At 39.5% G+C, this 17,238-nt stretch overlaps 1 protein-coding gene across 2 annotated transcripts in view; it reads left to right on the top strand.

Annotated features, from left to right (window-relative positions):
* The window catches only part of STK17A (serine/threonine kinase 17a), a 42,870-nt gene that overhangs the window by 11,250 nt on the left and 14,382 nt on the right, over window positions 1–17,238 (top strand). For both annotated transcript variants that reach the window (XM_055293326.2, XM_055293328.2), the window contains exons 2-3: window positions 1,793–2,005; window positions 14,177–14,321. In XM_055293326.2, coding sequence (XP_055149301.1) covers window positions 1,793–2,005; window positions 14,177–14,321 — 358 coding nt within the window. The remainder of the gene's footprint in view (window positions 1–1,792; window positions 2,006–14,176; window positions 14,322–17,238) is intronic.

Raw genomic sequence — 17,238 nt, 5'->3', positions numbered from 1 at the left:
GTTGGCATGGTGGCACGCGCCTGTAATCCCAGCTATACAGGAGGCTTAGGTGGGAGGATCACTTGAGCCCGGAAGTCCGAGGCTGCAGTGAGCTATGATGGTGCCACTGCACTCCACCCTGGGCAACAGAGTGAGACCGTATCTCTTAAAGGAAAAAAAAAAAAACCCTATGGGGATGAGGATTGATTGCAAATTGGGAAAGGGAAGAGGGAGTGGCAACTAACAGATGGTGTTTGCTGTGTTCACTATCTGATAGACTGCCCTGTGGAAAAGAGAGTGAGGTCTGGTCTGTACTGCTCAGCAGAGGACGCTGACTATAACCCTTCAACTGAAGTCAGGTTTAGGCTTGTAATGAAGACCTTATTAAGATAATATGTACCCAGTAGTGGAAAAGATTACCTCACAGTTTGAAATAAGACATTGGCATTTGGCGTTAGGTAAAATACTATATGATTTTTAAGTTGCCTTTCAACCTAAGGATTCAGTGGATATTTACAGGTGGTGGCTATCACAGCTTAATGATGTTTGTGTGATTAGTAATATTGATTGAGCACTTACTATGTGGCAAGTACCATGCTAAGCAATTGAAATATATTATTCTTTAATTCTTACAACCCTGTGAAGTAGATGCCATTTGTGTCCCTATTATACAGATTAGAAAAATGAGACTTAGGGCATGGAGGCTCATGCCTTTAATCCTAGCAGGATCACTTGAGGCCAGGAGTTCAATACTAGCCTGAGCAACATAGAGAGACCCAGTCTCTTAAAAAAAAAAAAAAAAAAAAAAAAAAAAAGAAAAGAAAAATGAAACTAAAAGAGGTTAAATAAACCGCCTAAGGTTACTGTCAAATGCCACTTACAGGGTTCAAGCCCACATAGGTTTAATTCCAGAGCTCATACCTTTAATCAGTATGCTATACTGAGTCCCCGGTTTACCCGCTTATTAGTATGATGACAAATAGTAATGTATCGAGATAACACTTTGTTGTATCTGTCTTTATGAGAAAATACAACATTTCTAGCTGATGCTCCAGTTAAAATGATATATGAGTGAGATCCTTACCTTTAGAAAGTGCTAGTGCTCTTTAGAGTCAATTAGTGCAGTGAAATTCATCATATTAGGGATTCTGGTGACCAATTTCTATTAAATCAAATAGCATTTTTTTTTTTTTTTCCCTTGGAGACAGAGTCTTACTCTGTCATCCAGGGTGGAGTGCAGTGGCATGATCTCAGCTCGCTGCAACCTCCACCTCCCAGGTTCAAGCGATTCCCATGCCTCAGCCTCCTGAGTAGCTAGGATTACAGGCGTAGCACTACCACGTCTGGCTAATTTTTGTATTTTTAGTAGAGACCGGGTTTCGCCATGTTGGCCAGGTTGGTCCAGAACTCCTGACCTCAAGTGAGCCACCTGCCTCAGCCTCCCAAAATGCTGAGATTACAAAGGTGACCCACCATGCCTGGCCTCAACTGGCTTTTTTAAAGACTTAAATCATTTTATGTATAAATATGCAAAAAATTAAGTTATGTGTAACTCTGCAAAAAAATGGACTTGAATATTTGTTATTCTTTATTTAGAAAATGAATTGTGCAGGTTTATACATTTTGTTTTATTTGATAAATCTATAAATCTATAGATGTAGCCTATATAAATTTCTAAGTGATATTTCTACTTTTGTGATTGTATATGAGCTAAATTTGAATATCTACCAATTGTTATTTGGAAATTTCATTGAAATCTGCCATCTCTGGAAAGTTGTCAACTTTAACAGTGAATGTTTTTGTTTAATTCTAGGGGGAAATTTGCAGTGGTGAGAAAATGTATAAAGAAAGATTCTGGGAAAGAATTTGCTGCAAAATTCATGAGAAAAAGAAGAAAAGGCCAAGACTGTCGGGTGGAAATAATTCATGAGATTGCTGTACTTGAGCTAGCACAGGACAATCCTTGGGTCATTAATTTACATGAAGTTTATGAGACTGCATCAGAAATGATCTTAGTTCTGGAATAGTAAGTATTGTCTTTCTTAGATTAAGTTTGTTTGGTAGTCTACACTTCCTTTATGAGATGCCACTGATCTGTGATAATGTTGCCAGGCCTGGTGCTCTGGAAATCTCAGAATTTTCTAGATCATCTTCAAGTGTTCCTCTTACTAATTTAACATGTTCCAAATTTGCAAGGATGCATGTATATTAGCTTTTTTATTTTCATTCTTTAATGAAATTCTTCTCATAATAGGATAAAAGGTTATCTGATGATTTTATTAGAGGCATTCTTAACAAAGTAATACCAAACTAATACTAAAATAAAAGGCATTTTATAATCCTTACATGTTCTTATAGTCTGAGTTAATCTCCTTTCTTTTAGAAACAGTAGTCTTGATTCTTACTATGTTTTCAATTTAAGTAGGTAGATACAGCACAAAAAACAGCTTTGAAAAACGAAGGACTGTTCTTTCTCCTTAAGAAATCCTGGTTTCAGGCCAGGCGTGGTGACTCACACCTGTAATCCCGGCACTTTGAGAGGCCGAGGTGGGAGGATCACCTGAGGTCAAGAGTTCAAGACCAGTCTGGCCAATGTGGTGAAACCCAGTCTCTACTACAAATACAAAAAATTAGCCTGGCGTGGTGGCATGTGCCTGTGATCCCAGCTACTCAGGAGGCCGAGGCAGGGGAATTGCTGGAACCAGGGAGGTGGAGGTTGCAGTGAGCTGAGATTGCGCCTCTGCACTCTAACCTGGGCAACAAAGCGAGACTCCATCTCAAAATAAAAGCCTTATACTCATGCCTGTAATCCCAGCACTTTGGGAGGCCAAGGCAGGAAGGATTACTTGAGTCCAGGAGTTTGAGACCAGCCTGAGCAACATAACAAGACCCTGTCTCTTTTCAAAAATAATTAATTTAAAAAAACAAAAAAGACTTAATACATCAATAAATCCAAACAAAATGAAAAGACAAACTCAGAAAAATACCTCTAATATTCATCTAGCCACAGTGGTTAAAGTTACTTGAATATATAACCAGATCTTGAAAATACACACAAACACATGAGCCTCCCAGTTTAAAAAGGGTTTGGACCATAATCCCAAAAGATGCAATCCTAAATGTTGAAATTCCAAAAAATCAAAAACCCTAAGGTCTAAAATCTCAAAAATCACAATCCCAAAAGATCAAAATCCTGAAAATATAATTATGGAAAAAGTAATCCTAAAAAATTCTCTAAAAGACATTTATTTGGCCAGGTGTGGTGGCACATGCCTGTAATCCAGCACTTTGTTGTTTTTTTTGTTTTTTGTTTTTTGTTTTTGAGATGGAGTTTCACTCTTGTTGCCCAGACTGGAGTGCAATGGCACGATCTCGGCTTACTGCAACTCATGGGTTCAAGCGATTCTCCTGCCTCAGCCCCCCAAGTAGCTGGGATTACAGGTGTCCACCTTCATGCCTGGCTAATTTTTTGTATTTTTTTAGAGATGGGGTTTCACCGTGTTGGTGAGGCTGCTCAAACTCCTGACCTCAGGTGATCCACCCGCCTCGGCCTCCCAAAGTGCTGGGATTACAGGCGTGAGCCCAGCCAAATCCCAGCACTTTGGGCAGCCGAAGTGGAAGATTTCTTGAGCCCAAGAGTTGGAGACCACCCTGGGCAACATAGCGAAACCCTGTCTCTACAAAAAATACAAAAATTAGCTGGGTGTGGTGGTGCATGCCTATAATCCCAGCTACTTGGGAGGCTGAGGTGGTAGGATCACCTGAGGTCAAGGCTATAGTGAGCCGAGATAGCACCACTGCACTCCAGCCTGGGTGACAGAGTGAGACCCTGTCTCAAAAAATAAAAAAAATGTATTTACATTTTAAAAGGGGATTTATTTAGGAAACATAAAAATAACTATGTATACCATAAATTGTCCAATTATTATGTCAATTAAAAATAAAATTTTAATACATGACATTTCATAGGTCACTTTATTTACATGCTAAAACAGAGAGTAATAATATACATGTTTTTACAAACATAACACTCAGATATACTAATAGTCACACAAATGTAACAGTTATGAGCAGATAAACCATATTTATAAAAAAAAATGGTCAGCCAGGCGTGGTGGCTCACACCTGTAATCCCAGCACTTTGGGAGGCCAAGGCAGGTGGATCACGAGGTCAGGAGATCGAGACCATCCTGGCTAATACGGTGAAACCTCATCTCTACTAAATATACAAAAAATTAGCTGGGCATGGTAGCAGGCGCCTATAGTCCCAGCTACTCAGGAGGCTGAGGCAGGAGAATGGCGTGAACCTGGGAGGTGGAGCTTGTAGTGAGCAGAGATCGCGCCACTGCACTCCAGCCTGGGTGACAGAGCAAGACTCCATCTCAAAAAAAAACAGAAATAGGTCAAAAAGTGAAATATATAAACGTATATCCCCATAGTTGATAATTCTGTACGCCTAGATTGATAACTGTGGTCATCCGAAATACCACGACAAAAAACCTAAGTCTTTTGACAAAATTGATCGAAAACCTCAATGGGTCATCACCACATATGCAGTTGCCCAAAGAGCCAAGATCTCAAGAAATTTTTTTTCACAAATGCAGATGTACAAAAAGGACATCTCTTCATTTGTTAAGAAAGTTTAAATGTTTTTGTTCTTCTTTTTTGTTTTTTGGGTTTTTTTTTTTTTTTTTTGAGATGGAGTCTCCCTCTGTGACCCAGGCTGGAGTGCAGTGGCATGATCTTGGCTCACCGCAACCTCTGCCTCCCAGTTCAAGTAATTCTCCTGTGTCAGCCTCCTCAGTAGCTGGGATTACAGGTGCACACCACCACGCCTGGCTAATTTTTTTGTAATTTTAGTAGAGACAGGGTGTCACCATATTAGCCAGGCTAGTCTCGAACTCTTCACCTCAAGTGATCCACCCGCCTTGGCCTCCCAAAGTGCTGGGATTACAGGCATCAGCCACCAGGCCTGGCCTCAATGTTTTTACATACACAAAATCAACATTGTGATAATATATTTTGATGGAGTCAAATTTGCAAAACATTCATAAAATGAATTAGAACTCTCCTCAAATTTTCACCCAATTCATACTTCCATTATTGAAAATAATGCAAAGATGAAATGCATAGCATAGTGAATTGGTGCTATATGTGAAGGGGCGGAAGTTGTACATGATTGAATAATTTGGCAGGAAAGAGTTCTTACATTTTTCACCGGCACTTACATTTTTCACTTCTATAACCTTTGAAACACCTGCTGAGCTTGTATTTGGACAGTGGTTGTGATCTACAAATTTTGTAAGTATATGTTGTCCACCTGAAAGCCTGGTTATTGCTCAGCCATTGCAATTCAATTATTTTCTGCTTTCAAAGCACCAATAATAATTAGCTTTTAAACCATTAGGCAGCCTTGTATGCTTAACTTAATCACATCCTTTTTTGAAGGAACAATTTCATAGATCTCTTCCATTGTATTGTAAGGAATACAGTGAGAAGGAATGATATTGGGCTTCCCCAGTACCAAATCTTTATTATTTATTAGGCTTCTCCAGAGAGACAGAACCAATAGGATATGTGTATAAATATGAGAAAGGACTTATTAGGAAACTGGCTTATGTGCTTATGGTGACTGAGAAGTTACACAATAGGCCTGCAAGTTGGGCACCCTGGGATGCTGGTAACATGTCTCAGTCCAAGTGGAAAGGCCTCAGAACCAGGGAAACCAATCATTAACTTTCAATCCAGGCCAAAAGCCTCAGAACCCCAGGGAGTGGGAGTGTAGGGAGCAGGGGTGGTCAGGTGTAAGTCCTGGCATTTAACGGCTGGAGTTCTGATGTCCATGGCAGCAAGAGAAAAATTGGTCCCAGCTCTGAGAGAGAGACCAGCTTGCCTTCTATATTTCTTCTAATTAGATGGTGCCTGCCAACATTGAAGGCATCTCTTTCCTACCTAGTAGTCCACTTGGACTCCCACACTAATCTCTGGAAACACCCTCATGGACACGCCCAAAATAATACTTTCCGAAATTTCTAGGTATTCTTTAATCCAGTCAAGTCAATGACTGAAATTAAGACCATAAATCCACCCCTTGTCAGTTTGGCACCCATAATGCATCTCCTTTAAACTGTACTTAATTTCCAAATAAAGACAGCAACAAGATAATAGTTCCACCTAACATGATGCACCTACCATGATGCACCTAGCCTGCATACAACTGAAAACACAGTGGAAATCCCCTCCCTAGAATTCAGTTTTCAGGATTTCAACAGTCGAGATTTTAGTTGTTCAAGATTGTGATTTGGGGATTTTAGACTTCAAGGATTTTTTTTATCTTTCAGGATTTTGATCTTTTGGGATTTTGACATTCTGGATCATGGCATCTGTGATTGTGTCTTTCAGGATTGTGATCAGCTCTGGTTTAAAAAAAATGAACATGATATGAAGAGAAATTTTCACAGACATATATGAATGTAAATTGCCTGTATACAGATGAAAATATTTTTATTTTTATAATGTAAATTTTAAAATAAGTTGTGAATTTCCACCTATCAAACTGGCAGTGATTATAAACAAAAGTGATATTCATTGATTGAGCCATTTTAGTATAACTTTTCTGGAGGACAGCCTGAAGTATGTATCAAAAGCCTTAAAAAATATATTTTAACCCAGCACTTTTACTTTTAGAAAAATTTTTTAATGGTACATAATGGGGTCTCACTATGTTGACCAGGCTTGTCTCAAACTCCTGGCCTCAAGCAATCCTCTTGCCTCAGCCTCCCAAAATGCTGGGCTTATAAGCGTGAGCCACCATGCATGGCCTAATTTGACTTTTATTATTTCACAAGGAAATATTAGGCAGTTTTGCAAAGATATGTTACCAAAATGTTCCTTATGGCATTCTCTATGTAGCAAAAAGGTAGAAATAATCTAAATGTTTGTTAGAAAAAAGATTGGTTAAATACATGATGTCACAAAGTGGATTACTGGGCAGTCATTAAAAAGCTAAGGTAACTATAAATATATAAATATATTGTCAAAGGTTTAAAATATTAAGTTTAAAAAAGCATGTTACAAAATAATGTGTATGGCATTACATTGTTTTTATTTAAAAGTTTATAGCGGGTGAAGTCTAGATGGCTAAAATGTTAAGCATGTTACTCTTGAGAGTGTAATTCAAAAACATGGTGTTCGCATATTTTAATTCAATAATTTCACTTGTAGGAATCCCTTCTAAAGAAATAATACAAACATGAGAAGCACAAAAGTATTTGTCACAATGCATTTCTAATTTATGATAGTAGAAATATCCAAAAATGGCAGAATGGTTAAAAGTTTTTTTAAAAAATAAGTTTAGGAATCTCATATGGAAGCCCGCTGCTTACCAAGGATTTGTTTTTTTTCTGTTTATTACAGATGGGATTAAGGTAGAATTGGAAATTGATGCAGAAAAGACCACCTGAAATTTCTCTCTCCAAAATCTCCTCATTCTTGCAAAACCTGCTCCTCAGCCTTTCATCCTGGGACCCATTTCAGTTCTTCCATTCTTCACCTGACTCCTGACTTTTTTCTTCCCTTTTCTTCCCTTCTCCTCTTTAGTAGTTAATTCAACTCCTCTCTTACCAGCACCTCACATTATTTCCCTCTTCCTCTTGGTCATCCTCTGCAACTCATTTGCCCATTTGAAACCCAGAATGCATGCTGTGTGTCCCTCCTCCTGTGCTGCCACACATTCTTGGAAGGACTTGGATCATTTTTCATCTACTTAGTACAAGTGTAAGAGTTCCATCCTCAGCTAAGTTCATGGTATAGCTTGGCAAGTCTGTACCTAATCTCTTATGTCCTTTTAACACTCCTACCCCCTGAGCTAATCAGGATCTTTACTGTGTCACCTACTTCCTACCTTTCATGAGATACCTAGCCTTTTCTCCCCCATATGGAGAAATCAAGGCCATCAGACACACACTCCCCAAGCATCCCTCCCCTCTTCCTCTAATATCTGTCCTTGTTGCTCTCATGCCCTTCCTTGCTGTTCGATGGAAGAGATTCAGCTAATTATTTCCAAGACTGAAACCCTTATTTAAGTTCTTTAATTCTCATCCTTTCTTTTCTAGGACCTGTGTTTTGTTTTTTTCATAAGTTTTGTAATCTCTTTTAGAGTTTCAGTCCCTCCTCCCATGGTGGTTCTTTTCCCTTTGTCTTCTAATATTTCAGTCTCTTCTATGCTAAAATTCCTTCATCAGCTTTGACTCTTATGTCTTGCGTTTCTCTTTTCCTTACTGCTATACTTCTTGAAAAAATAGTCTGGATTTATAGCATTCCTCATCTTCCAGTTTTGTTCTACTTCATTGATCCACTCATCTGTTCATGGGCCAATACCCCATTCACTTTTTAATCTAATGCCATCTGCTCTTCTAATACTTTGATGAGGTCACCAGTCCTGTGTGCCAAAATTAGTCTCCTCATTTTAGTATTCATTCCAGTTCTTGCTCTCTTTAAACACTTGATATTATCCCTTCTTTCTTGAAATCATGTTCTTCCTTGGCTTTCACAGCCCTATTTTTTTTTTTTAAATCTCCTCCTCCTCTCAGAGCCTTTTATCATTTTCTACTATATAAATGTAAGTGTTCCCCACAGTTCCATCGGCGTTACCGATGTCATACGTTTATATTTTATACATTTACCCTGGATAACCATCTATTTTTGTGGCTTCAGCTATCATTTACATGCAGATTATTTCCGAATCTTTGTTTCCAACCTCAGCCCCTTTCTCAAGCTCCAGCTGCCTGTTGCGTATGCCTGTGTCCAACTGCAGATCATTATTGGTCAATATATCAGTATCAGTGCAGTCAATAGCAGTCAGTATCAGTACTCCTGCATTGCCCTATTAAGGCCTGTTTTTCTTTTGTTTAGTATCCCCATCTGTTTCATTGCTCAAGCTAGAAACCTTGAAGTTATCCTTAATTCCTTTATCCTCTTTAACACTCATATACAGTATAATGAATTACCAAGTCTTCCACTTAAACCTCTCCAGTAGCTTCTCAGCTGGTCACCCTGGTTTCAATCCTGGGAAATCCCTCCTGCTACTGTTAGATAAGTAATAAAAACATAGATTTGGTGATATTATTCCTTTGCTTAGAAACGTTTGGTGGCTTCTGTTTCTTTGATGATCAGGGTTTTTTTAGAACAAAAATCAGTATGAATTGGCCAAAAATTTTTATGTTCTACATTTAGTTTGAAGAGGAAGTCTTAGAGATATACTCTGGATACTGAGATATCAAAATTATCAGCCATATCAATAGATTGTTGTTATGGAAACAGGCAAGTTATGATCACTGCATCAATTAATCATTCCTGAAGCACCTGCCATGTGCACTATATACTAATAGGTACTGATAATATAAAAAGTGAAAAAACATAGCCCCTTATCTCCAGGTGCTAAAAGTCTAGCAAAGGAAATAGATATGGAGGTTGAACATTCTTAACCTGGAAATGAAATGTCCGAAAGTTTGAAACTTTGAGCACTAATATGATGCCACAGTAGAAAATTCCACATCTGACCTTATATATTATCCCAGAAAGATGCTGACCACAGCTGATGAGATTACCTTTATAGGAATTAAGGATGCTAAGGATAGAATAACTATGCTGGGGGCTGTGCTAATGCAGCAGGTGTGTGTAAGTGTAAACTTGCTGTGATTCCACGTGGTGGCTGAGAGTGACACCTTCACTTTCTGATGGTTCAGTGTACACAAACTTTGTTTCATGCACAAAATTATTTAAAATATTGTATAAAATTAACTTCAGGCTATGTATGTAAGTTGCATATGAAATATAAATGTATTTTGTGTTTAGACTTGGGTCCCCTTCCCCCAATATAGCTCATTATGTATATGCTAATATTTCAAAATGTGAAATCCCAAATGCTTCTGGTCCCAAACATTTAAGAGAAGGGATATGCGGCCTATAAATGATTGCAGCAATGTTGATGATTCACTAGGAGTTCTTACTAGTTGTTGTGTGAACTAGAGTATAATAGTCAAAATGTATTAAGCATTCACTATGTGCCAGGCACTATGCTAAGTCTTCCAGCTTTATATATATTACTTATATGCTTTATTTACACTGTTTATAAATTTTAGAACACAATTTTATATATAAGAAAAAAAATCAACCTTAGGTTGTGCTATATTACAAATAGCAGAGCCAGAATTTAGTCCAGGAGTGTGAGATTCCAAAGCTTCTGCTTTTATCCATATACTGTGCTCCTTTACTCTGCCTGGGAGGTTAGGGAGTGCTTCCTGGAGAAGGAGGCATTTCACAGTATATATTAGGCCATCATTGCCTTACTCTGAATTTTTTGAGTTGTTTTCCCCTCATCCTGTGCTCTTCTCCCTGACTTCTACCTCATCTCCTTCTAGTCCTTTTCTACCTCACCCTACATTCTTGGCACACTGCTTTTTTTTGTCATTCCATTGTCATCTTCCCTGCATTATTTACGACAAGAAGTCTGTGATCATTCTTACCTTGGTTCACCTATAAATGTGCCTTTTTAAAGATTTTCCCTTTCTCACTGGTTTTTAGCAATTTGAGTATGGTGCCTTGGTTTTATTTGTATTTACCCTGCTTGGAGTTCATTGAGCTACTTAAATTTTTTTGTTTGTAGTTTTTATCAGATTTGGAAATTTTTCAGCCATTATGTTTTCTAATATTTTCCTACCCCTACCTCTCTTCTCTTATTCCTTGAATTACAGTGTATTAAACAGCTTGATGCTGTCCCATAGATCCCTGGGGTCCTGTTTGTTTTGTTCAGTCTTTTTTCCCTCCCCCTCTCTCTCTCTGTGCTTCCATAGACAGCTTATTTTGCTGCATCTTAAAATTCACTGATTCTTCTGCAGTGTCTGATCTGCTATAAAGACTATCCAATGGGTTTTTCATTTGAGATACTGTATTTTTCACCTATGAAAGTTCCTTTTGGTTCTTTCCGTAACCTCCATCTCTTGTATGATTATGTTCATATTTTACTTTAAATCTTTGAGCATCTTTATAATGCCTGTTTTGAGGTCCTTATCTGCCAATTCCATCATCTCTGTCATTTCTGGGTCTGCTTTTATTATTTTTCCTATTGGTTGTGAATTGTAATTTGTGGCATTTTCAGATATCTAGAAATTTTTGGTAAAATGACATACATTTGGAATGTTGCAGGGTTGAGTAGATTTTATCCCATTAAAGAATGGTGAAGTATGTTTTGGCAGTCATTTAAATTACTTGCAGATCAGTTTGGTTAGGACAGACCTAGAACTAGGTTAGCCTTGATATAAAGGATGGCCCTCCCAAAGGAGTCTGTTCATTGCCCCAGTGTTTAGAGTGGCTTTTCTACTCTAGCTTGACAAAATTTAAATGTCTTACCTTGTTCTTTGTGAACACTGGGAATTTCTCAGCCTTATAATTTTCCAGAGTTATTTTGTCTAAGACTTCAAAGTACTATTGAGCAGATCTCTGCAGCTCCCTCCTCTCTGGTACTCACCTGCCAATTCCAGCTGTCTTAGCCTTGCCAAACTCCCAGTCTGTCTTCTCAGCTTAGCATGGCTGCTGCATTCTGCTTCTGCTTGGGTTCCTCCCCTACCCTGTACCACTGTCCATAAATTGTTACCAAGTAGGAAGATTGGAGAGCTTACCTCTTCTCACAGCTCATGGTCCTACACCTGTTGTTCTAATGCCTGAAATTGTTGGTTCATATGCTTTAATTTTCTGTTGTTTATAGCCAGAGGGCAAATGCCATACCATTTGGTTGGATGAGGAAGTAGAAACTTGCTCTTTAATGAGTGTACCATGTATTTTTCACACAATGTGCCCTCACACATGTGCTCCCTCTATCTGGGATGTGCTGTTACCATTTCATCTAGTGGACTTCTAGTAATCCTTCAAGGCTCAGAATAAATGTCATCTTTCCAAGATTTTTTTTTCTACTTCCTTTCTAATTAATTGCTCAATTGCTAAGTTATCAAGTCATTTAATATATAATTTCACATATATATAAATGCATATGTATTTGTTATTTAAATATCTTTCATTTTTCTCTTCCCCACTAGAGCTTGAAGGACCAGACATACTTACTTGTAATTATCTTTCTATCTCTAGGACGGAGCATAGGGCCTAACATATTTGATGGTTTGTTGAATTTGAATAATGAGAAAGTAAAGATCCAAACTGGAACTCAGAGCAGGACAGAAATGGAAATGCTAGTTTAGATAGAAAAAACAGTGTGTTTGGTTTGAGGCGGGAAGCTATGATACAGCCAAGGTGCAGGCAGCTAGGGAAACTCAGTTACTCTTAGCTTCTAAACATCAGTTATATGGTTCTGAATAATGTTGGTCAAAAGATAATCATCTCACAACTTTCCAATGACCACTAGAAAGTTGAAATTTTAAAGTTCTAAATGTTTTTTGTAAAAGTAGTTTTTTACAAAACTTTTTTTTAAACAGTTTTTTAACTAATTTCCCAGTAAAATTTTATGGTTAAAAGTAGTGTTGCTGTAAAGATAGAAAAAGCAAAGCTATTATAGGGCTTCTCTAGCTTCCATGTGAAGGAAAGTACTTTGTGTAAAATAGTTAATATTATATTTTCTGTTACTATACTTGAGAGATGCTTTTAACATCTCAGGTTGTTCTTTAGTGAGATCACATTTAGTGATATTAGTTAATATGGTATTTAGTTTAGTTAATGGGTAAAATCCACAGTTAAGCAGGGTTATATGATTATATGTTGTACCAAGAGAAATATAGTCTCTTTTTTTTTTTTTTTTTTTTTTTTTTTTTTGAGAGGAATGAATGTCATCTTAATGGTCACTCAATCTAGCTTTTCAATTTTCTTTTTTTTTTTTTTTGAGATGGAGTTTTGTTCTTGTTGCCCAGGCTGGAGTGCAATGGCCTGATCTCAGTTCATTGCAACTTCTGCCTCCCAGGTTCAAGTGATTCTCCTGCCTCAGCCTCCTGAGTAGCTGGGATTACAGGCATGCGCTACCATGCCTGGCTAATTTTGTATTTTTAGTAGAGACAGGGCTTCTCCATGTTGGTCAGGCTGGTCTCGAATTCCTGATCTCAGGTGATCTGCCTGCCTCAGCCTCCCAAGGTGCTGGGATTACAGGTGTGAGCCACTGTGCCCGGCCTCAATTTTATTATAGTAGTCTATATTTGAAATACATACTTGAAAATTTTCACAAAACTGTAGTTAGCAGTATATTTTGTGCTTATGTAAACTACTTAAAATTGTTGAGAAAACCAAGAAGGAACCATTTGTTAAAGCAAGAATGGGGCCAGGCATGGTGGCTCACGCCTGTAATCCCAGCACTTTGAGAGCCCAAGGTGGGTGGCTCACGAGGTCAAGGAGATAGAGACCATCCTGGCCAACCTGGTGAAACCCCATCTCTACTAAAATACAAAAAAATTAGCCGGGGGTGGTGGCGCATGCCTGTAGTCCCAGTTACTCGGGAGGCTGAGACAGGAGAATCACTTGAACCCAGGAGGCGGAGGTTGCAGTGAGCCGAGATTGTACCACTGCACTCCAGCCTGGTGACAGAGCAAGACTCCGTCTCAAAAAAAAAAAAAAAAAGCAAGAATGGGTAACTTTATAGTGTAAAGAGACTAATTGCTCTTAAAATTTAGGTAAAGAAATCCTTGTATTTATGTAAATTGATAGTAATGGGCTGAGGAACTCAGATGACAATAAACTGCAATTAAGAAACTGTTTCAGCCAAAATGCAGTTCTTTATTTCAATTGAGGAACACAGTTCTGTTACCAGCAAATTGTGGCCTGTATGTGCAGAGGGCTTAGTAAACTGTACATTATATTGTGGTGCATCTCGAGCTACTTGGGACTGAGTTGGCTCAGCCTATACTGTGTTTTGATTCAGGGTGTTAAATCCATACTGACAGTTATACAGGCTGGGTACGATGGCTTATACCTGTAATCCCAAAACCTTTGGAGGCCAAGGTGGGAGGATCGCTTGAGCACAGGAGTTTGAGACCAGCCTGGGCAACATAGTGAGGTCCCATCTCTATTTTTCAAAATAAAAATACATTTTTAAAAAAAGGTATACAGTTGCTGCCAGACTGTAATTAATTTACTCTGTAGTTTTGGTGTAAGTGTTTGCCATTTCTTATGAGTTATATATTACTTCAATTTTGCCCTTCTCTAGTGCTGCTGGGGGTGAAATCTTTGACCAGTGTGTTGCAGACAGAGAAGAAGCCTTTAAAGAAAAAGATGTTCAAAGACTTATGCGACAGATTTTAGAAGGTGTTCACTTTTTACACACTCGTGATGTAGTTCATCTTGATTTGAAGGTAAGATTCAAATTACAATTTTGAGATTGCTAAAGAATGACATTCAAGACATAAAATATTTAACAGTGATTTATTCAAACATGTTTCACGTTTGTGTATTATTAGGTAACAAGGATATTAGAATTGAGTCTTTGCTCCTATCCTCTAGCCAGTTAGTTTTGTCAGGGAGATAATGCACACATGTGTACATGGAAAGATACATAATAATACAATGCCAAAGGAAGGAACTCAAAATATGACAAGACAGAACTTGAGCTAGATCTTTTGAAAAGTTAGGATTTAGATAAGCTGAGAAGAATAAGAGAAAATTGCCTCACAAGAGTCAGGAATATTTGTGATGTGTTTGGGAAAAAAGAATGAAATCATTTCACCGGAATTGAGAAATCAATTAGGAGATATTAAAAGCTGGGGAAAGGCTGGATTCTAGGGGTTTCATGTCATGAAGACATAGATGATTTTTTTTTTTTTTTTTTTTTTTTTTTTGAGACGGAGTCTTGCTCTTTCACCCAGGCTGGAGTGCAGTGGCGCGATCTCGGCTCACTGCAGGCTCCGCCCCCCGGGGTTCACGCCATTCTCCTGCCTCAGCCTCCCGCGTAGCTGGGACTACAGGCGCCCGCCACCTCGCCCGGCTAATTTTTTGTATTTTTAGTAGAGACGGGGTTTCACTGTGTTAGCCAGGATGGTCTCGATCTCCTGACCTCGTGATCCGCCCGCCTCGGCCTCCCAAAGTGCTGGGATTACAGGCTTGAGCCACCGCGCCCGGCCTGACATAGATGATTTTTGAGTCAGGAATATTCGAGAAGCAGTGTTTTGGAAAATAGGCAGCAGTAAATAAATGAGAAAAAGAGATTAGAGGCAGGTAGATTTCTAATTTAAAATCGTCAAAGGCAGAGAAGAGGAAGGAAAGAAAGACAAAGGATGGTATATCAGTTATGTTCCTTTCAAGTGATCAAGGTGCCAGCTGAAACCAGGGTAAGCAAAACAAGGAAATTTTAGTGGCAAACAAGTCCAGGGATAATTCTAGCTTCAGTTACGACAATATTCAGGGCTCAAAAACTGTTGCTAGTACTCAGTTTTTCTCCAGCATTCAGCTCTGCCTTCTTTGAATGACAGTAAGATGGTAATAAAGTAGATGCTAATGTTCAGCCTTGCAGCTACCTGGAGACAGCAGGAAAGTCAGTCTCTGCTCACAGCTCTGTCCAAAGTTCTGAGATTCACTCTGATTACACCAGCGTAGATCAGTATGGAACTAATAAGTGTGCTGGTGGGTGTAGGGCTTTGGCTTGCCATGCCAGTGTCATCAGTGTCATAGGCTCCAACTCTGGAGGAAGAGGTATAACCCTTTCTACCATCCTAACCTTCACGTGGACTGAGTGAAGAAGGGATGGATTCTCAAATCAGTTCTGTTTCTGAAAGAACAAAGAATGGGTGCTCAGGAGACAGTAAAGGTCCACTATGATGATTCTTAGTATATTCCTGCAGGTGTCTGTGGTAGGCAAGGTTAAGATCTCTGTTGATTTTCTGATGGTTACTTTCATATCAAGTCCAGGTGCAACTGTGGGAAAATGAAACATTCCTCAAACAGAGAACATGCCACAGCGACCCTAGTTCCTAGTGTTTATTCCATTTACAAAGATGGCCTTACTGGCCAGAGGAAATAGGGTTAGGAAGGATGGTAACCTGAGAAGGCCGAGGCCTCTGGACCGCCTCCAAAAAATTTTCCCATCCTGAACTGCAGCGTTATCTCACACCACGATCATCTACTGATCTACCTTGACCTCTGCTGTAATATCCCCTCTAGCAGAAAGTATATGCTTATGGCAGTGTTCTCTGACCCAGACATGAATCAGAATCACCTGGAAGGGCTTGTTAAAACAAATTGCTAGGCCACAACCCTAAAGTTTCTGATTCAGGGTAGGGCAAGGCGAGGCTTAAACTTCAGGCCAGGGCCACTTTAAGAATTGCTATATGGCCAGGGCCGGGCGCGGTGGCTCACAATCCCAGCACTTTGGGAGGCCGAGGCGGGCGGATCACAAGGTCAGGAGATCGAGACCATCCTGGCTAACATGGTGAAACCCCGTCTCTACTAAAAATACAAAAAAATTAGCCAGGCATGGTGGCGGGTGCCTGTAGTCCCAGCTACTCGGGAGACTGAGGCAGGAGAATGGCATGAACCTGGGAGGTGGAGCTTGCAGTGAGCCAAGATCGCGCCATTGCACTCCAGCCTGGGCGACAGAGCGAGACTCCGTCTCAAAAAAAAAAAAAATTGCTATGTGGCCAGGTGTGGTGGCTCGTGCCTGTAATCCCAGCACTTTGGGAGGCCGAGCCAGGCAGATCACTTGAGGTCAGGAGTTCAAGACCAGCCTGGCCAACATGGTGAAATCCCATGTCTACTAAAAATACAAAAAATTAGCCAAGTGTGGTGGCACACGCCTATAGTCCCAACTACTCCAGAGGCTGAGGGGAGAGAATCGCTTGAATCCGGGAGGTGGAGGTTGCAGTGAGCTGAGATCGTGCCATTGCACTCCAGCCTAGGCAACAGAGCGAGACTTCGTCTCAAAAAAAAAGAACTGCTATATGGCACATTCCGTAATACCTTTATTTATATATATAGATAGAGTCATACTATATAAATTCATATATGTGTATATTTAATACTATATAAATAACTGCTTAATTTTTATTGCATGAAGGCGCACTCTCAAGGAGGAGTGTACAGGCTGGGCGCAGTGGCTCATGCCTGTAATCCCAGCACTTTGGGAGGTCAAGGAGGGCAGATCACTTGAGGTCAGGAGTTCGAGACCAGCCTAGCCAACATGGTGAAAACCCATCTCTACGAAAAATACAAAAATTAGCCAGGCATGGTAGCAGGCGCCTGTAATCCCAGCTACTTGGGAGGCTGAGACAGGAGAATCGC

This window comes from Symphalangus syndactylus, chromosome 9 (genome assembly GCF_028878055.3).
Source record: "Symphalangus syndactylus isolate Jambi chromosome 9, NHGRI_mSymSyn1-v2.1_pri, whole genome shotgun sequence".
NCBI lineage: Eukaryota > Metazoa > Chordata > Mammalia > Primates > Hylobatidae > Symphalangus > Symphalangus syndactylus.
The sequence above is the reverse complement of the archived record's forward strand: the minus strand, read 5'-3'. Positions and strand labels throughout refer to the sequence as shown.